This window comes from Pristiophorus japonicus, chromosome 22 (assembly GCF_044704955.1).
Source record: "Pristiophorus japonicus isolate sPriJap1 chromosome 22, sPriJap1.hap1, whole genome shotgun sequence".
Lineage (NCBI taxonomy): Eukaryota > Metazoa > Chordata > Chondrichthyes > Pristiophoridae > Pristiophorus > Pristiophorus japonicus.
This window is the reverse complement of record NC_091998.1, coordinates 22,963,873-22,985,677: the sequence shown is the minus strand read 5'-3', so window position 1 is coordinate 22,985,677 and position 21,805 is coordinate 22,963,873. Positions and strand designations below refer to the sequence as shown.

Here is a 21,805-nt window from a genome sequence, read left to right as displayed (position 1 = left end):
GGCAGAGTGGATGGGTGGAGGGCAGAGTGGATGGGTGGAGGGCAGAGTGGATGGGTGGAGGGCAGAGTGGATGGGTGGAGGGCAGAGTGGATGGGTGGAGGGCAGAGTGGATGATAAATTGAACATCTGTCAAAATCAAAAATTTGACTTGAGGAAAGTAAAGAACCAAATCTGTATCAATGTTGTAAAAGTACTAAGATTATGAATTGCCTTAGTTAGTATCCGTGTATACACACACACACTATAAACACTAGCGGATATGGTGTTGCCTAAGGTGAGTCGAAAAAACAGCATTTTATAAACAATATACAGCACTTGCAGAAATATATACAATTCTTAATAGATTACTTCATTTCTCCTACATAATTGAGAAGATACCAAGCTGTTTGCCACAATCTTTTCCCTCACCCATCAATTCCCTCTATTTCCTTCTGAAAATTATTTTGAACTTTCTCAGCCAGCTTCATACCTTACTTTTTCTAAACCCTTTAAACTCTTAAGACCCAAATGCGTCACCTGAACATCATTTCCCTCGTCTGCTCTTTCCAGTCTTGATGTTGTCCTGCACTATGGACCTTGGCCCTATTATCAGTTTCTCAATAAAACCAAGTGCCTGATTAGATAACCATTCTGGCAGATCATTTATCTTGCAGGGCTGAGCTTTGAGGATTGAGGATTGAATTTTAATTGTTTTAAAAGTTTAGATTTAAATTTGGCTTCATTCCATCTGAATTGGACCATCTAATTGGGCCAACTTTTGTCCCCAGCAGTTTTGCAACCAGAGACCATGACAAGTTATCACTGGCTTTTGAAGTAGGAAACCACCTTTACCTCAAGGTGAGGCAGAACTAAAAAGCAAGTTGTGAATAATCATCAAAATGGTCAAGCAACGATAAACCTGAGGAATTCAGGCCAGGTATTTCAAGGTACTGCAAAAAGAAATGGATGGGAAATAGAATTGTGAAAAACATTTTAAAAATTCCGAATGAAGCAACCGATGCTTGGCACCACTAGATGGGGCTAGTCATGAAAATGGACCTTCCGTAGGAATGTGGATGTAATATAGCTCCGCCTAGTGGACTACTGTGATAATGCAACCACTGCTGTAAATACAATAAAAGTCATGATATACTGGAGCCATCTTGTAGTCGGAGTGCGTTGTGATGTCGTAGAGAATATATTACAGTGGACACTGACCCTCTCGTATACCAACAATTATGGCTCCTGTCAGTTTACCTCAGTAAGGTACTGACAGTCATAGCCATGAGAAGTTAGGGGCAGAGGATCGCGCACACAAGACCCACTGGTCAGCAGTCCAAGTTGAAGTAGGGTGGGGGGAAAAGATCATCAAAGATGTGATAGACTTTTAAGAAAACTGCCTTCAGCCTTCACTAATGTTGGACACAAAAGCAATGAGCCTTAATTGGCAGAACCGAGAGGTTTTTCCTCTCCAGTCCTTGATAGCGTGCACAGTTCTGACAGAGACAAACATTGTTCGCTGAGGTGGGAGAGGACAGCTGGTTGCCTGCACTCTTGATAAGTAAAATAGCGAGAACATCACATACTGGGAAAATGACCTTAGTCTACATAGAACTAGCTGATACACGTTCAGGCAGAGACAAGCATTGCTTCGTTTTGTCAATTCTGGATATTAAGCACAGTTGAATGGGGAACCGTCATACAGCCAAAGAAAATCACTTTTTAAAATGTTTGTTCTGAATTTTGAGGGATATCACGACCCAACCAAGCAAACCCTGTCTTCATCGGACAGCCACACACTTGTACTTTGAGCAGGGATTATTGGATAGCAATTAGGTATGGGGGACCCTAGCCAACTTTCCCCTCCCCAACTCCAGGACTTCGAGGCCAACTTTAGCGCCCCCATTGCCATCTTAAACGGAGATTAGCTAACTTGGCGCAGTCTGAGGATTGAACCCAGACATCCCTGACCTGTGTGCTGGTTACTTGCTCGATAAATTCAATGAGCCATTAAGGAAGACTCCAAATTAGAGAATGATTGAAATATGATATATTAAGTACATTATACGTCCCTTATAAAAGGGTGTGATCGGACAAGAGTTTTGACTGACAACAAAAGATGGCAAGAGACCATTTGTGTTTTGAGGGAAAAAGCAACAATAACTTGTATTTATATAGCGCCTTTAACGTAATAAAACATCCCAAGGTGCTTCAGGGGAGTGATAAGACAAAAAAAATTTGGCACCGAGCCACACAAGAAGAAATTACAGCAGGTGACCAAAAGCTTGGTCAAAGAGGTATATTTTAAGGAGCATCTTGAAATGAGGAAAGCGAGATGGAGAGGTTTAAGCAGGCAGTTCCAGAGCTTGGGGTCTTGGCAACAGAAGGCACAGCTAACAATGGTTGAGTGATTATAATCAGGGATGCTCAGGAGGGCAGAATTAGAGGAGCACAGACATTTCGGGGGGTTGTAGGGCTGGAGGAGATTACAGAGATAGGGAGGGGCGAGGCCATGGAGGGATTTGTAAACAAGGATGAGAATTTTGAAATTGAGGTTTTGATTAACGAGGAGCCAATGTAGGTCAGCGAGCACAGGGGTGATGGGTGAGTGAGACTTGGTGCGAGTTGGGACACAGGCAGCCGAGTTTTGGATGACCTCAAGTTTACGTAGAGTAGAATGAGGTAGGCCAGCCAGGAGTGCGTTGGAGTAGTCAAGTCTAGAGGTAACAAAGGCACGGATGAGGGTTTCAGCAGCAGATGAGCTGAGGCAGGGGCGGAGACGGGCAATGTTAGAGGTGGAAATACGCGGTATTAGTTATGCTGCGGATATGTGGTTGGAAGCTCATTTCAGGGTCAAATATGACACCTCGGTTGCGAGCAGTCTGGTTCAGCCTCAGACAGATACTAGGAAGAGGGATGGAGTCAGTAGTTGGGCAAGATACAGGGCCCAAAGGGAGAAAGGAGGATTAGTTTTTGACTGTTGTAGTAAAGCAATAGCACAGACACGAAAGGCTGAATGGCCTTATGTGCCGTAGGCTTCTATGCTCTATTACATTCATCTCCCGATGTTCAAAAAGGCGAAGTGCAGGATTTGCCCAAAAATACTGAAAATTCATTTCAAAAATGTGTCAAAGAGCAGTCAATTCATTGAGTGTTTCTGTTGTTCATCTCAGCAAGTACAGTCCATTCCTGTCACAGTCTGACAGTCATGGGCCTCTGCAGTTTTAATGACTTTCCTCCCCATTACATCCATCCATCAGTACCTCGGACTCGGCTGTTTCTGCTGAGGTCTGAGATTGTGACTGGGTAGCCAGCGTCTCCCACAGTAACACCTGCCACCACGACCCGTGACATGTCCCAATTCCAAAGTCTTGAGTTACAACAATGCAAACAAAGTGCGGCACAAGTGAAGATTTTCTTTTGTTTGGTTGCAAGCAAGGTGTTCCTATTGGCCAAGCTTTAATTACATTGCCGCTTATAGAGCAGTTTTTGTCGGACAGTCAGTACACTACATGAATGACCCAATTCCCTTTTTTAGTCATTCACAGTTAAGTATTCGCTTTTTTCATGATCTAATTTTTCTAACTTCCTTTAAATAGGAGTGCAATAATCTTCAACACTTAGTTCAAGATTTTTGCTTTGGCTTTTCTGCAATTTGTTGTATAAATATGACAATTCATGCAGAAAGTGACTGTGTAACTTGATCTATACATACAGTAACATGTGTAACCTGGGTAAAGGGGCAAACGGAGGTTGTCCTTTAGGATATGTACCACTATGTGTTTTATTATAGCTTTGTAGAAACAAATTTATACTTGGGAATCAGAAGGTTGTGGGTTGTGGATGCAGAGAGGATATTTCCATGAATAGGGGAAACTAAAACTAGGGGACATAGTCTCAGAATAAGGGGCCACCCATTTAAAACTGAGATGAAGAGAAATTTCTTCTCTCAGAGGGTTGTAAATCTGTGGAATTCTCTATCCCAGAGAGCTGTGGAGGCTGGGTCATTGAATATATTTAAGGCAGAGATAGCCAGGTTTTTCAACGATAAGAGAATAAAGGGTTATGGGGAGCGGGCAGGGAAATGGAGCCGAGTCCATAATCAGATCAGCCATGATCTTATTAAATGGCGGAGCAGGCTCAAGGGGCCAAATGTCCTACTCCTGTTCCTATTTCTTATGTTCACTCCAGAGACTTGAGCCATAATCTAATCTGGCACTTCAGCGCAGTAGCAAGGGTTGCTGCACTGTCATAGGTGCAGTCTTTTTTGTGAATAAAATGATACCCAACAGTCCTGGCTCTTTTCAGCATGTGGGATGTGGGAGTAACATAGATATATAGAAAATAGGTGCAGTAGTAGGCCATCAAGCCTGCACCACCATTCAATATGATCATGGCTGATCACGCACTTCAATACCCCATTCCTGCTTTCTCTCCATACCCCTTGATCCCTTTAGCCATAAGGGCCACATCTAACTCCCTTTTGAATATATTTAATGAACTGGCCTCAACAACTTTCTGTGGTAGAGAATTCCACAGGTTCACAAATCTCTGGGTGAAGAAGTTTCTCCTCATCTCGGTCCTAAATGGCTTACACCTTATCCTTAGACTGACCCCTGGTTCTGGACTTCCCCAACATTGGGAACATACTTCCTGCATCTAACCTGTCCAATCCCGTCAGAATTTTATATGTTTCTATGAGATCCCCTCTCATTCTTCTAAATTCCAATGAATATAAGCCTAGTCAATCCAGTCTTTCTTCATATGTCAGTCCTGTCATCCCGGGAATCAGTCTAGTGAACCTTCGCTGCACTCCCTCAATAGCAAGAATGTCTTTCCTCAGATTAGGAGACCAAAACTGTACACAATATTCAAGGTGTGGTCTCACCAAGGCCCTTTACAACTGTAGTAAGACCTCCCTGCTCCTATACACAAATCCTCTCACTATGAAGGCAACATGCCATTTGCCTTCTTCACCACCTGCTGTACCTGTATGCCAACTTTCAATTACTGATGTACCATGACACCCAGATCTTGTTGCACCTCCCCTTTTAATAATCTGTCACCATTCAGATAATAATCTGTCTTCCTGTTTTTACCACCAAAGTGGATAACCTCACATTTATCTACATTATACTACATCTGCCATATATTTGCCCACTCACCTAACCTATCCAAGTCACCCTGCAGCCTCTTAGCATCCTCCTCACAGCTCACACTGCCACCTAGCTTAGTGTCATCTGCAAACTTGGAAATATTACATTCAATTCCTTCGTCTAAATCATTAATGTATATTGTAAATAGCTGGGGTCCCAGCACTGAACCTTGCGGTACCCCACTAGTCACTGCCATTCTAAAAAGACCCGTTTATTCCTATTCTTTGCTTCCTGTCTGCCAACCAGTTCTCTATCCACGTCAGAGTGGACATAAAAGATCCCATGGCACTATTTCGAAGAGCAGGGAAGCTATCCCTGGTGTCCTGGTCAATATTTATCCCTCAATCAACATAACAAAAACGGATTATGCGATCATTATCACATTGCTGTTTGTGGGAGCTTGCTGTGCGCAAGTTGGTTGCTGCATTTCCCACATTATTGGCTCTGTGTTTCCTACATTACAATAGTGACTACGCTCCAAAAGTACTTCATTGGCTGTAAAGCACATTGAGATGTCCAGTGGTCGTGAAAGGCGCTATATAAATGCAAGTCTTTCTTTCCATAAAACAGATGCCACTGCAGATAGCTCGAGTCCACAGCCTCGATACTGTGCTCTTCCTAAAAACGTGCTTATTTGAAGATCCTGCTGTTTACATTGCTCTGTTCACCTTGACTGATCAATCGTTCAGCTGCTTTGTTTGCGATCACTAAACAAGCTGCTCTATCAACAAGCTGGAACCTTGCCTTCTGAATGCTTGACAACCGAAAGTGGTCTGGTTGCAAAGTAGACATGCCTGATAACAGCTGCCTGTTAAATTGGTTGAAGATGTTGCCCGTGTTTTGTCTGTCTGCGTTAGTGAAGCTAACCTCAAGGCGAATGTACATGAAACTTGCTATGATTGATCCCAGGTGAAACATCTTCAGCCAATTTTTAAAACGAGGATTCTGAAGTTGATGGGATATTATTAAAGGTGGGTTGCTGGGAGCAGGCGGTGGTGTGGGATAGTATATAGACAGTGGGTTAGGATATATATCCTGGGATAGGATATAGACAGTGGGATAGGATATAGACAGTGGAGATTAATAAACCACTCCGAATAGGTGATGATAAGAAGTTTAGGTTCATGCTGTAGTTTTTAATGCTATATCCACAATCTACTTTCACTTTCAGAAAACATGTACAGCAGAACCTATTCATGAAGAGCAGAGTTCTAACTGGCTCTAATGTGCTCCACTCATTTTAAATGGTCATCAATATTAAGAAAGCTTTCAAATAAAATTAATCGGAGAAGATATGTTTAAAAATACACTCAACTGTACGATTGAAACAGCAAGGTCTCTGCTCTCTAATGATGTTAGACCGATCCAGGGCTGGACTTGGCATGGTCGTCTTCCCATCCCCCTATCTCCCCTGGTACAGTGCATGCATACTTTATCGCTTAAACATGGTGTTTGTTCCGAGCACAGCGCTGCTGCAGTTAGCCAAGACAAAAAATAAATCCGACATTCATGCAATATAATCCTTACACATTATTGATCCACCCGCTGTGGTACAGTCACTGGAAGAACTAGTCTGCAGTGGACCCCCCCAACCCACACCCGTCGGTAAGTTAGTTCCATTACACATTGTATAATTCCAGTTAGGGATGAGAAAACCCACATTGGAATCACACGAGATGGATATGTTTTGTGGCAACAGTGCATGTGATTCCAAATGTGCAGTTCCAGGATTGCCGTAGCCTGGAGCACCAATGGATTTTGTGCATTGTAATTAAAGAATGCTGGGCAAGGCCGCAGTTTTAACCAAATTGGTTCCCGTGCAGTGCCACTTACTCCCAATTCTGATGCTGAACTCTAACCTGGTTTCTCACAAAGCAGTTATGCGTGTAACTGGGGAGTTACAGGGCTTCTGATCACCTTTTAATCCTGGTTTCGTACTCTGTCCGTTGTTTGGTCAGTTCGGACTTGAGCTCTGTGACCAGACTCTGAAGTGCTTTCGAACATGCGGCAGAGTCATTGGATGCAGTAACCAGGTCACTGTTCTCGCTGCAGCTCATACTGCTGATGCACACGTCAAACGGCTCAATCCTGTTGCCATTCTCGACCCTCTGCGGCTCACCCTGTGGCTGGGTGACCTGCACCGGCCAGTCCGCTTTCGTGCAGTTGAGCACCGAAGTGTCACTCCCATGGCAAGCGGCGGAACTACTAGAGTCAACCACGGAAATCTCACAGGACGAAGTCGACCATGTGGTACTAGCAATGCTCTGCCGGTCCCCAATGCTCAAGGAAAGACTCGACGATGGGACATTGTCATAAGTGGACAGGCGCGATGACCCCGTTTCCTTGACCCTGTCCCCGGATGAAGTCCTTCTGTGCCCTCGGAGTGAAGACAAGCCGTTCATCAACCAATTCCCACTGGCTGTTAAATGTGGAATATCTAAAGTGGAGCCACCCAGCTTGGCACTGCTAGCCCTTCCTCCAGTCTGTTTAAAGGAGTATTTCCACCCGGGGAGTGTCTGCAGTCTTCTACTTGGGCTGATGTTGCTGGGCACCTGTTTGTCGGTTTGCTCCTGAGAAGCATTTTTCAAAACGGTTACAGGGGTGCTGATGTTCACATCCAGCGAGGTCGCGCTATTGCAGTAGCTGCCCAATTGATTGTCAGTCTTCATTTCCTCACACTCTTCTTCAGACACCCACTCCACCAGACAGCGCTTGCTCACCGCTCTCACCTCAGGCTGTCGGATCAGCAGGTCACTGTGACTAATGGGGAAGAGTCTATCATGTTCGCTGATCAACACAGTCATCAAGTGCTGCACCAGGGAGGTACCTGTTTGTGGAGGGAAAAAGAAAAGGACTTATTTTTACTGGACTATACACAATGGAATTGAAATGGGTTTGCAAGTTTCATTGATGATTGAGCAAAAGACCCTTCATCACAAAAACGGACGAGAGCATTACCGGAGACCTCATTCAAAACTGATACAATGGTTAATTCCATGCTCCCAATGGGAATATTCTCACAGGGTATTTGGGTTAGCAAACTGAGGCTACAACATTAAAGCTTTATCTATCTTCAAGCATTACTTCCCCACTGGGAGCGCAGGAAATGTTTTAATACTTTATGTTGCTCATAGAATCATAGACAGTTACAGCACAGAAGGAGGCCATTTCGGCCCATCGTGTCCGTGGTGCCCATTATAACCATCTCTCTCACCCTATTCCAAATAGATATGAAAACCCATTGCTAAGCTTTAATAACCAGATGGAATCTTTAAATAGAAATATATTTCCTTCCCAGTGCCCTCCCTTTCTTTCCCAAAGCTAACTTAGGTTGGGAGTATAGTTCCACTGGTTTTGGCTGCTCTACAGTATCTAACCCAACTCACCATTCTTTGCCAGCCTAGACAATGAATGCCAACAGGTTACTGACCATGGAGGGCATTGCCACTCAACCCAACCCTACCCTTTTCAGCAGACATTATTGAACAATGTTCAGATGCAGGACTTCTGGCCGAGCAGCCCCCTAACTCAAGGGCACTGAAGTCAGTTTTCACATCCAATTGGAAACAGTGAGCGTGATTGACATTCATGAAACTCACAGGGTCGAACTTCAGAAATTGACAGTGGGAAGAAAGTTAACATCAGTAGCTAGATAGCACATGAAAACATTAAGGCCTGGAGTTTCCGCACAACAGCGGAATCTGGATGGAATGAAATGAAATAGCACAAAAGATCGCGGAATTTTAAGCGCAAATGAGTTGTGCCCATAACCACTTGTTTTACACTATTTCAAATGTCTCTTCGCCAGAATAGTCCTCGCTCACAAAACTGCCCATGCCCTTTAGGCGGAAAGACGAGTTTCTGCCAATTGCATCCGTTCGGGGCGTTTGCGCCCACAATCTCGGACGCACATGCACCCGTAGTCAAAATCCATCGTTAATGACCAGCAGTGACCAGTGGTCAATTGAAGCCGCAACAACTATTTTGGTAAAACTATAAATCAATTGCCCCCCTTAAAAGGGGGCACTAAAACATAAGAGCATAAGGCGGCCAAATGGCCCCTCGAGCCTGCTCCGCCCTCAATAAGATCATGGCTGATCTGATCATGGACTCGGCTCCACTTCCCCACCTGCTCCCCATAACCCCTTATCGTTTAAGAAACTGTCTATTTCTGTCTTAAATGTATTTAATGTCCCAGCTTCCACAGCTCTCTGAGGCAGCAAATTCCACAGATTTACAACCCTCTGAGAAGAAATTTCTCCTCATCTCAGTTTTAAATGGGTGGCCCCTTATTCTAAGATCATGCCCTCTAGTTCTAATCTCCCCCATCAGTGGAAACATCCCCTCTGCATCCACCTTGTCATAATATACATTTCGATAAGATCACCTCTCATTCTTCTGAATTCCAATGAGTAGAGGCCCAATCTCCTCAACCTTTCCTTATAAGTCAAGCCCCACATCCCCGTAATCAACCTAGTAAAACTTCTCTGAACTACCTCCAAAGCAAGTATATCCTTTCGTAAATATGGAAACCAAAACTGCACGCAGTATTCCAGGTGTGGCCTCACCAAAACCTTGTATAGCTGTAGCAAGACTTCCCTGCTTTTATACTCCATCCCCTTTGCAATAAAGGCCAAGATACTAACAAATTCACCGATAAATTCACAAATTAAACTTTGGGCGTTAAACGAATCAAACTAAAATTTGGTTGCCGGGGGTGATGATGCACTCCAGTCCCTCCGATGCCCACCTCTCGTGGAAGGCCGCGAGCGTACCGGTGGACACCGCGTGCTCCATCTCCAGGGACACCCTGGCTCGAATGTAACCACGGAAGAGAGATAGGCAGTCGGGCTGAATGATCCCCTGAAGCCACAACTCTTTTGGTTGGAAAACAAAACAATTAAGTCAAGTGCCCTCCAATCTGGGGGACACTCCAAACATTTTTCAACTGCCCTTTTTTTGTTATTTGTTTTGTTTTGTTTTTTTTGTTATTTTTTGAGATTTTTTTGGGCAATAAAATCGTGAATTTTCCAAATGCCCCCTATAAAAGGGGAGGGGGACACTAAAACCGGCAATTAAAACAAATTAAACTGTCAAAGAAATAAAATCAAATTAAAATTTGGTTGCCGGGGGCGATGATGCACTCCAGTCCCTCCGGCGCCCACCTCTCGCGGAAGGCCGCGAGCGTACCGGTGGACACCGCGTGCTCCATCTCCAGGGACACCCTGGCCCGGATGTACGCGTGGAAGAGAAACAGGCAGTCGGGCTGAATGATCCCCTGAAGCCACACTCAGGTCTGTTTTGCACACTGCTGCTGCAATTACTTTAAATTCAGTTTAACTTCGTTCAAATTCAGTCAATTGATCTGCCCTTGGTACACAAGACCTGTGACATGCAGTCAATTGGAATCATTGATTGACCTGTTTGTTCAACTGTAGCAATTACTTAATTCAGTCATCACGAGGCCCCATTGGTCATGCTCCAGCCAATAATCGATTGCGATCGATTACACTGGTTAATTGTGCGAATTCATGGGAGATTTTACATTCGGCCATATGTTAATAAGTGAGCGGAGAGTTGGACGGAACTCCACCTCGGCATAACCGGTGGTGTCCAGCACATTCAGGTACATTTTACCGACTGTGCCCCTAGCAGAAACTCCAGGTCATTGTTTAAAATCAATGAATAAAATAACTCCTTTAAAATAGCTAACAAAGGACTTTCGTATGAATGCATTAAGCATTCATCTCACTGGAATCCCTCAAGTAATATTGCAGGTGAATTCAGGCTTGCTCACACAGCGTTAGGCTCGAGTGTAATATCTCCAAGTTTGCAGATGACACTAAACTGGGTGATGGTGTGAGCAGTGAGGAGGATGCTAAGAGGCTGCAGGGTGACTTGGATAGGTTAGGTGAGTGGGCAAATGCATGGCAGATGCAGTATAATGTGGATAAATGTGAGGTTATCCACTTTGGTGGCAAAAACACGAAGGCAGAACATTATCTGAATGGCAGCAGATTAGGAAAAGGGGAGGTGCAACGAGATCTGGGTGTCATGGTACATCAGTCATTAAAAGTTGGCATGCAGGTACAGCAGGCAGTGAAGAAGGCAAATGGTATGTTGGCCTTCATAGCTAGGGGATTTGAGAATAGGAGCAGGGAGGTCTTACTGCAGTTGTACAGGGCCATTGGCCCCACGTTTCCACATGATTTGCTCCTGATTTTTAGGAGCAACTGGTGTAGAACGGAGTATCTTAGAAATCGGAATTCTCGCCATTTAGTTTGCTCCAGTTCTAGTCAGTTAGAACAGTTTCACTTTGGAACAGAATTTTTTTTTCAAAAGGGGGCGTGTCGGGCCACTTACGCCTGTTTTCAAAGTTTCGTCAGTGAAAACTTACTCCAAACTAACTTAGAATGGAGTAAGTGAAGATTTTTGTACGCTCGAAAAAACCTTGTCTACACTTTAGAAAATCAGGCGTAGGTTACAAATCAGGCATAGGGAATGGGGGGGGTTTATAAGGGAAGTTTACAAACTTTAAACTCTTCAGTTTTATAAATAAAGAGCCATCATCAATAATAAATGATAAATACATCAATAAATCAACCAATAAATCAATCAAAAAAAATTAATAAGAAATAATTTTTTTTAAATCAATAAATGAAACATTTTCTACTTACCGACTGCAGCACCGGGAGCCCTCCAACAGCGTGCTGGGAAGCCCCGCCCCCAGTGTGTCTCTGTCAGTGTCTCCATCTCTCTGTCTGTCTGTCTGTGTCTCTCATTCTCTGTCTGTCAGTGTCTGTGTTTCTGACAGTGAGGGGAGGGGGAGGAGGGTGGTAGAGGGAAGGAGGGATGGGGGAGAGATGGGGGGGGGAAGGAGATTAGGGGGGGAGGAGATTAGGGGGGGGAGGAGATTAGGGGGGGGGAGGAGATTAGGGGGGGGAGGAGATTAGGGGGGGGAGGAGATTAGGGGGGGGGAGGAGATTAGGGGGGGAGGAGATTAGGGGGGGGAGGAGATTAGGGGGGGAGGAGATTAGGGGGGAGGAGATTAGGGGGGGAGGAGATTAGGGGGGGAGGAGATTAGGGGGGGGAGGAGATTAGGGGGGGAGGAGATTGGGGGGGGGAGGAGATTAGGGGGGGAGGAGATGATATGGGGGGGGGAAGGAGATTAGGGGGGAAAGGAGATTAGGGGGGGGGGGAAGAAGGAGATTAGGGGGGGGAGAAGGAGATTAGGGGGGGAGAAGGAGATTAAGGGGGGGAGAAGGAGATTAGGGGGGGAGAAGGAGATTAGGGGGGGAGGAGGAGATTAGGGGGGGGGAAAGAGATTAGGGGGGGAAAGAGATTAAGGGGGGGGAAAGAGATTAGGGGGGGGGAAAGAGATTAGGGGGGGAGAAGGAGATTAGGGGGGGAGAAGGAGATTAGGGGGGAGAAGGAGATTAGGGGGGGAGAAGGAGATTAGGGGGGGGAGAAGGAGATTAGGGGGGGAGAAGGAGATTAGGGGGGGAGAAGGAGATTAGGGGGGGAGAAGGAGATTAGGGGGGGGAGAAGGAGATTAGGGGGGGAGAAGGAGATTAGGGGGGGAGAAGGAGATTAGGGGGGGAGAAGGAGATTGGGGGGGGAGAAGGAGATTGGGGGGGCGAAGGAGATTGGGGGGGGCGAAGGAGATTGGGGGGGGCGAAGGAGATTGGGGGGGGCGAAGGAGATTGGGGGGGGCGAAGGAGATTGGGGGGGGCGAAGGAGATTGGGGGGGGCGAAGGGGATTGGGGGGGGCGAAGGAGATGGGGGGGGCGAAGGAGATTGGGGGGGGCGAAGGAGATTGGGGGGGGCGAAGGAGATTGGGGGGGGCGAAGGAGATTGGGGGGGGCGAAGGAGATTGGGGGGGTGAAGGAGATTGGGGGAGCGAAGGAGATTGGGGGGGGCGAAGGAGATTGGGGGGGCGAAGGAGATTGGGGGGGCGAAGGAGATTGGGGGGGCGAAGGAGATTGGGGGGGCGAAGGAGATTGGGGGGGGCGAAGGAGATTGGTGGGGGGGGCGAAGGAGATTGGTGGGGGGGGCGAAGGAGATTGGTGGGGGGGGCGAAGGAGATTGGTGGGGGGGGCGAAGGTGATTGGTGGGGGGGGCGAAGGAGATTGGTGGGGGGGGAAGGAGATTGGTGGGGGGGAAGGAGATTGGTGGGGGGGGGAAGGAGATTGGGGAGGGGGGTGCGGGGGGGGGAGCAGAAGGGGGAGGGAGGCTGAACGGGCTGGGCCCGAGACTTCAGGCAGGGCCCGTCCTCAGCACCAGATTTACAGGTAGGTGGCGTTGGGTCGGGTCGGGTCGGGGGGTGGTGGGAGGGAGGTCGGTTCGATTCGGGTCATGGGGAGGGAGGGAGAGGGAGGTCAGGTCGGGGGGAGAGAGGTCAGGTCAGATCCAGTCCGGGGTGTCGGATGCAGGGGGGGTGGGGGGGTGGGGGAGCGGGAGTCAGGTCGGTGTTGGGTCCAGTCCGGGGGCAGGGTGGGGAAAGCGGGAGTCAGGTCGGTGGCATGTCCGGTCCGGAGGCGGGAAGCGGGAGTCGAGTCGGGTCGGGGCTGCGTGCTTCGGGCCCCTCCCACACAGTTTCGGGCGCCTGGAGCTACTGCACTTGCGTGCCCACTGTAGCGCGCATGTGCAGAGGTCCCGGCACTGTTTTCAGCGCAGGGACCTGGCTCCACCCCCTACAGCTCCTGCTGCGCTGTGCCGAGGGCCAGAGGACCTGTAAGGAGGTGGAGAATCTGGAGGTTTTTTTAGGTGCACTTTGTGGCGCGAAAAACGGGCGTCCAGGTCGGGACTGCGCCGTTCGAGGCGAGGCTCGAAACTTGGGCCCAATGTGAAGCCACACTTGGAATATTGTGTTCAGTTTTGGTCTCCTAATCTGAGGAAGGATGTTCTTGATATTGAGGGAGTGCAGCGAAGGTTCACCAGACTGATTCCCGGGATGGCAGGACTGACATATGAGGAGAGACTGGATCGACAATACCTGTATTCACTGGAGTTTAGAAGGATGAGAGGGGATCTCATAGAAACATATAAAATTCTGACGGGACTGGACAGGTTAGATGCAGGAAGAATGTTCACGATGTTGGGGAAGTCCAGAACCAGGGGACATTGTCTAAGGATAAGGGGTAAGTTTAGGACTGAGATGAGGAGCAACGCCTTCACTCAGAGAGTTGTTAACCTGTGGAATTCCCTACCGCAGAGAGTTGTTGATGCCAGCTCATTGGATATATTTAAGAGGGAGTTAGATATGGCCCTTACGGCTAAAGGGATCAAGGGGTATGGAGAGAAAGCAGGAAAGGGGTAATGAGGTGAATGATCAGCCATGATCTTATTGAATGGTGGTGCAGGTTTGAAGGCCGAATGGCCTACTCCTGCACCTATTTTCTATGTTTCTAACTCCTAACCATTTCCTACACTTGTGTCGTCAGCTCTCGCTGCTCTTAGAAATGCACAGATAAAAACAGGAGGACGGTAGGTATTATTGCAAAATCTTTATAGCTTTGAACTTTGAAAGAGGTTGATGATTGTGAAATAACTGTGAGACATTTACAGAACTCAACAACCATTAGTAACCATCCATTGTAGAGATTGTACCTTTAAATACTTCCACTATTTCTCTTGAAGATGCTGGCCCTTAGTGGCATATCGTTCCATGTGTGCTAAGTAAGCATCAACAGTGGCAGGCTATTTTACTATGGGGGTGAGGGCAGTAGATTACAACTGTGTCAGTTCTTCTCCTTCTCCAGCATCCACACACAAGCAGTTAGCAGTCGTGCTCATTCTAAAGTAATCCGGAGTGGGAACCATGGCTGATTTTACTCCACCCTAGGGTTGCAATGTCAGCCCTGCTGCGTTCTGCTATGACAGAATGGACCAGCGATTGCTGCAGAGGTCTTCCTGGTTTGCTCAGTTAACACTGGACAGTGCAAGCAATGTCATTGAGGACCACTGATAAAGATGGTGACAAGTTTTCATCGAAGGCAAGCACAGAAACAGGCCATTCGGCACAAACTGTCCATGCCGGATAAGAACCAAATCCAAGCAGTTCACCGAAAGGGAGTGAAAGTGCTGGGATAGTTGAATATGGATGGACCTTGTGCAACTTTCCATGATCTCCTTTATAATATATCCTCTCTAATCCCGCCTGACACTCATGGGGATTTTGGAGTTAAGAATTGGCGAGGGGCAAAGAAATGTTTGACACACAAGAGGCAAGAGAACTTCTTTAATAGTGGAAGAAATATGGAAACTAATAAGACAATGTCGACAATGACTTGAGGAAGAGAGTAGAAAGCAAAGCGATACAGACAACAACGGTAAGCAATAAAGATCAGAGAGAGTGACATTAAGCAGGATACAAAGGGAAACAGATTAATGGGAGTACGATCTGAACAAGCATTGTCCAGAGGGTACATTACTCACAATACTTCCTAATTAGCTAATCATCACAATTTCTTTTCTGTACAAAGTTTAAATTTCCGCAGCCAGTAACGTTTGAAAAGTGCTCATTGCCCAGGTGGCCAACATCATTTATAGTAATCCAAGAACATTCGGAATAAAATTGCTCCTATTGCCAAGGATACTGCAGGGAGTCAGACTGATGACCAAGTTCTCAGATATCCAATAATTACATTAACAGTCCAACATCAAGCAAGCAGTGTAATATCATCATGTACATTTTAGAATTCAGCAGAAAAAGAACAGTGGGGTAGATTCTGACGGTGTGATAGAGTAAAACGGCCAATAGTGAGCCAGCTTTACATCTCTGTTACTGACTTTAATGAAAATAATAATCGGGAGCGATCTATCCCAGTGAGTGGCCCTAAAGGTCTAAAGTTAATGGGCCCAAGTTTCCACATGATTCGCGCCTGATTTTTAGGAGCAACTGGTGGAGAACGGACTATTTTAGAAATCGCAATTCTCCACATTTTTTTTTCTGCAGTTCTAGTCAGGTAGAACAGTTCTAGTTTAGAACAGAATTTTTTCTTCAAAAGGGGGCGTGTCCGGCCACTGACGCCTGATTTGAAAGTTTCCACAGTGAAAATGTACTCCAAACTAAAGTAGAATGGCGCCAGTGAAGATTTTTGTAGAACTGAAAAAACCTGTTCTACACATTAAAAAATCAGGCGCAGGTTACAAATTAGGCGTCCAGAACGAGGTGGGGGGAAGGGAACTCATTAAATTCGACAATAAATCCTTATTTATACTTCTACAAATATTATACAAATAAATCCAACCTGAATAAACATTTATAAGCCAAGAAAAGATTAAATAAACCATCTTCCTACCTGTGTGAAAGTGCTTCAGCCAGGGAGAATTCTGCAGTTGTTCGTGCCGCTGAGCAAGAGAGGGAGGGAGAGAGGGGAGGGAGGGAGGGAGGGAGGGGAGAGAAGGGAGGGAGGGAGGGAGGGAGGGAGGGAAGAGAGAGGGGGGGTCGGGGAACAGGAGCGGGTGTCGGGGGGGGGAAGCGGGTGTCGGGTCGGGGCGGGGAGCGGGTCGGGGGGGAGCGGGTGTCGGGGCGGGGGGGGAGGGGGAGAGCGGGTCTCGGGTCTCGGTTGGGGCGGGGGGGAGCGGGTCTCGGGTGTTGGGGGGGGGGAGAGCGGGTGTCGGGGGGGGGGGAGAGCGGGTGTCGGGTCGGGGCGGGGAGCGGGTCGGGGGGGAGCGGGTGTCGGGGCGGGGGGGGAGGGGGAGAGCGGGTCTCGGGTCTCGGTCGGGGCGGGGGGGAGCGGGTCTCGGGTGTTGGGGAGGGGGGAGAGCGGGTGTCGGGGGGGGGGAGAGCGGGTGTCGGGTCGGGGCGTGGGGGGGGGGAGCGGGTGTCGGGTCTCGGTCGGGGGGGAGCGGGTCTCGGGTGTCGGGGGGGGGGGGGAGAGCGGGTGTCGGGTCGGGGCGTGGGGGGGGGAGCGGGTGTCGGGTCTCGGTCGGGGGGGAGCGGGTCTCGGGTGTCGGGGGGGGGGGGGGAGAGCGGGTGTCGGGTCGGGGCGTGGGGGGGGGAGCGGGTGTCGGGTCTCGGTCGGGGCGGGGGGGAGCGGGTCTCGGGTGTTGGGGGGGGGGGGAGAGCGGGTGTCGGGTCGGGGCGTGGGGGGGGGGAGCGGGTGTCGGGTCTCGGTCGGGGGGGAGCGGGTCTCGGGTGTCGGGGGGGGGGGGGGGAGAGCGGGTGTCGGGTCGGGGCGTGGGGGGGGGGAGCGGGTGTCGGGTCTCGGTCGGGGGGGAGCGGGTCTCGGGTGTCGGGTCGGGTCTGGTCGGCGGGGGGGGGGGGGGGGAGCGGGTGTTGGGTCTGGTCGGGCGGGGAGCAGGAGCTGGCCGTGGGAGGAGCCTCATTCACGCAGCCCCAGTGAGGCCATTGGGCCAGGGCTAGGGGCTGCGTGCTTCGGGCCCCTCCCACACAGTTCGGCGCCTGGAGCTACTGCACTTGCGTGCCGACTGTAGCGCGCATGTGCAGCGGTCCCGGCACTGTTTTCAGCGCCGGGACCTGGCTCCGCCCCCCCCCCACAGCTCGTGCCGGCTGCGCCGAGGGCCACAGTCGGTGGAGAATACCGCGGATTTTTTTAGGCGCCGTTTTAGGCGCGAAAAACGGGCGCCCAGCTCGGAGGGGCGCCCGTTTTTTTTCTTGTGGAAACTTGGGCCCAATATTCTGACTTCGATAAATATAAATGAGTGTAGCTCCAACAGTTTAAAAAAAAAATCAATTTATAATTTCTGGTTACCAAGACATGTTACATATGTTTTCTTTTTCTCCTGCAAATTTATTTTGAAACAAAAAAAAATGCTCTAAATTGCACTCTGTGGATAATTGCACCCTGTGAATAGTGATGTCCCTCAAGTAGCACTGCCATTAATCTCCTTCAAATGTCTCCTTCTATCTTCACAGGATCATTATAAATGAGGAAGACCATTCACTCCCATCCACCCAGAACCATCAGAATGCGCCATTGTAGCATCCAATGGTTTCCTACACGATTCTCGGGTCTTTGCCATCACTCGTTTATCTGGAAATCTGTGCGGTGAATAAGTCTGCATGTGTCAGACATGGCACATTTGAGAGTTAAATGAAAAGTTGTCCAAGGAATAGGAGAGCGCCACAGTAGTAATACAAGCAGATATTCAAAACTGCAGTATTCTTACATATGGTGTTGAATATTTCAGATGGACTGAAAAATCAAAGCATCGACATATTAGTCTGGTCATAAATGTCCTCAAATAATAATGCTACTGATGTACAGAACTCTGAACACACGTTCGATCCAGATTATCCCAACTCTGGTCACCTCTAACTGCTACTTTCTGTATCTGGTCATCTTTCCACCAAACCCCCCCCCCCCCAAATATGGTAGTTCTTTTAAAATATTCCTCTACTCCCCTCCCTCTAACGATCCCTCCTGAAGCACATGACTTAGGCTGGGGGGAGGGGGGGGGAAGTGGTTTCATAGATGCTGAATATTCTGATAACAGGTCATCGACTTTTATTTTTATTCGTTCCAGGATGTTGGCATCGCTGGCAAGGCCAGTTTTTATTGTCCTGGAGAAAGTGGTGGTGAGCCACCTTCTTGAATCATTGCAGTCCTTGTGGTGAAGGTATTCCCACAGTGCTGTTGGGGAGGGAGTTCCAGGATTTTGACCCACCAATGATGAAGGAGCGACGATATATTTCCAAGTCTGGATGGTGTGTGATTTGGAGGGGAACTCGCAGGTGGTGGTGCTCCCATGTGCCATCTAGATGGTAGAGGTCGTGGTTTTCGGTGGTGCTGCCAAATCTAATAGATGGTACACACTGCAGCTACCGTACGTTGGTGATGGAGGGAGTGAAAGTTTAAAGGTGGTGGATGGGGTGCCAATCAAGCGGGCTGCTTTGTCCTGGATGGTGTCGAGCTTCTTGAGTGTTGTTGGAGCTGCACTCATCCAGGCAAGTGGAGAGAACTCCATCACACTCCTGACTTGTGGTTTCTAGATGGTGGAAAGGGTTTGGGGAGTCGGGAGGTGTGACACTCGCTGCAGAATACCCAGCCTCTGACCTGCTCTTGTTGTCACAGTATTTATGTGGCTGGTCTAGTTAAGTTTCTGTTCAATGGTGACCCCCAAGTTGTTGATCGGGGGTATTCAGTGATGGTAATGCCATTGAATATCAAAGGGGGGTGGTTAGATTCTCACCTGTTGGCGATAGTCATTGCCTGGCACTTGTGTGACCAGAAACATTAACTCTGTTTCTCTCTCCACAGATGCTGCCTGACCTGCTGAGTACTTCCAGCATTTTCTGTTTATATATTTTAGAAATTAATCCTCAGTCCTGAAAGCTCCAATTGTCCTAGCATTCACAGCCTTTGGGGGAAAGAGTTCCAGTACGTTGCATTACTTTGCATCTGTCTGGCACTATAGTTGGTCTGGCTCTAGATGTCTTTAGCAAGCTGAGTAAATGAAATGATGCTTTATTTGCTGAATGCGCTTACAAACTTTAGTGGTATATGCTTAAAACTGCACTGACCACTTTCAATAACAGACTGTTGGAAAGCCTAGACCTTAGCTATGATGCCAACTGAATTCTTGGATCAGACATACCAGGAGGAGCAATGGGTGCTCCACACAACTTGCTGCAGTTTCATGCGTTTCCTGCAACATCATTTATAAAGTTAAGGAAGTTCTATTGTATGACCTACTCTCGACTTTCTGGTTGGCAGAGCAGATGAACAGCAGCTACAAGCTAACCAATGAAGATGCAAAGAACAAAGAAAGATTCACAAATTACTAAAGTATGAAAACAGTTGATAAGACAACGGGATGAGTGAAATTTGCATACCTTCCATAATAGTCACTGGGTCTTCCAGTTTTGGACGCAAGATATTTGGTCCAAAGACAGTTGCGAGGTTTTGGACACTCATTTTATTGACACTTGAATAAGACTGAACTTCATCAAGGAACCTACAAATAACATGGCAAATATAAGAAGGGACCAGTCAGTCAGAATACAGTCTAACCCATCTGCTTCATTTTGCTGAAATAGTCTAGTTTCACATCAAACTGCACACACACCGTGACAATTCTTCATATTTTCTACAATTAAATGCTTGTTGGTTCACTTGGATTATTCATCTGGTGGATGTGAACAAAGAAATCTGCGTCTTTGACAGGTTGGGTTGCATTTACTGCCATTTCGCACCCCCCCCCTTCACCAACCCCACTCCCCGAGAGGTAATGCATCTTCCTCTGCCCAAATGCAAAATATCACACCATTAACATTTTGCAGTTCAACAGTATCACATAAGAAATAGGAGCAGGAGTAGGCCATACGGCCCCTCAAGCCTGCTCCACCATTTAATCCGATCATGGACTCAGATCCACTTCCCTATCTGCTCCCCATAACACCTTATTCCATTATCGTTTAAGAAACTGTCTATTTCCGTCTTAAATTTATTCAATGTCCCAGCTTCCACAGCTCTCTGAGGCAGCGAATTCCACACATCCACAATCCTCAGAGAAGAAATTCCTCCTCATCTCAGTTTTAAATGGGTGGGCCCTTATTCTAAGATTATAGAAACATAGAAAATAGGTGCAGGATTGGGCCATTCAGCCCTTCGAGCCTGCACCGCCATTGAATAAGATCATGGCTGATCATTCCCTCAGTACCCCTTTCCTGCTTTCTCTCCATACCCCTTGAACCCCTTAACCGTAAGGGCCATATCTAACTCCCTCTTAAATATATCCAGTGAACTGACATTAACAACTCTCTGCGGCAGGGAATTCCACAGGTTAACAACTCTCTGAGTGAAGAAGTTTCTCCTCATCTCAGTCCTAAATTGCCTACCCCTTATCCTAAGACTATGTCCCCTGGTTCTGGACTTCCCCAACATCGGGAACATTCTTTCCGCATCTAACCTGTCCAGTCCCGTCAGAATCTTATATGTTTCTATGAGATCCCCTCTCATCCTTCTAAACTCGTGTGAATAAAGGCCCAGTTGATCCAGTCTCTCCTCATATGACAGCCCAGCATCCCTGGAATCAATCTGGTGAACCTTTGCTGCACTCCCTCAATAGCAAGAACGTCCTTCCTCAGACTAAGAGACCAAAACTGAACACAGTACTCCAGGTGAGGCCTCACTAAGGCCCTGTACAACTGCAGTAAGACCTCCCTGCTCCGACACTCAAATCCCCTAGCTATGAAGGCCAATATACCATTTGCCTTCTTCACCGCCTGCTGTACCTGCGTGCCCACTTTCAGTGAATGATGAACCATGACACCCAGGTCGCGTTGCACCTCCCCTTTTCCTAATCTGCCGCCATTCAGATAATATTCTGCCTTCGTGTTTTTGCCCCCAAAATGGATAACCTCACATTTATCCACATTATACTGCATCTGCCATGCATTTTCCCACTCACCTAACCTGTCCAAGTCACCCTGCAGCCTCTTAGCGCCCTCCTCACAGCTCACACCGCCACCCAGTTTAGTGTCATCTGCAAATTTGGAGATATTACACTCTATTCCTTCATCCAAATTGTTAATGTATATTGTAAAGAGCTGGGGTCCCAGCACAGAGCCCTGCGGCACTCCACTAGTCACTGCCTGCCATTCTGAAAAGGACCCGTTGATCCCGACTCTCTGCTTCCTGTCTGCCAACTAGTTCCCTATCCACATCAGTATATTATCCCAAATACCATGTGCTTTGACT

At 47.7% G+C, this 21,805-nt stretch overlaps 1 protein-coding gene across 2 annotated transcripts in view; it reads right to left on the bottom strand.

Moving 5' to 3' along the window:
* arhgap22a (Rho GTPase activating protein 22a) overlaps window positions 1-21,805 on the bottom strand; it is a 410,547-nt gene that overhangs the window by 12,397 nt on the left and 376,345 nt on the right. For both annotated transcript variants that reach the window (XM_070865755.1, XM_070865754.1), the window contains 2 exons: window positions 19,939-20,060; window positions 7,053-7,962 (listed from right to left, as the gene is read on the bottom strand). In XM_070865755.1, coding sequence (XP_070721856.1) covers window positions 7,053-7,962; window positions 19,939-20,060 — 1,032 coding nt within the window. The remainder of the gene's footprint in view (window positions 1-7,052; window positions 7,963-19,938; window positions 20,061-21,805) is intronic.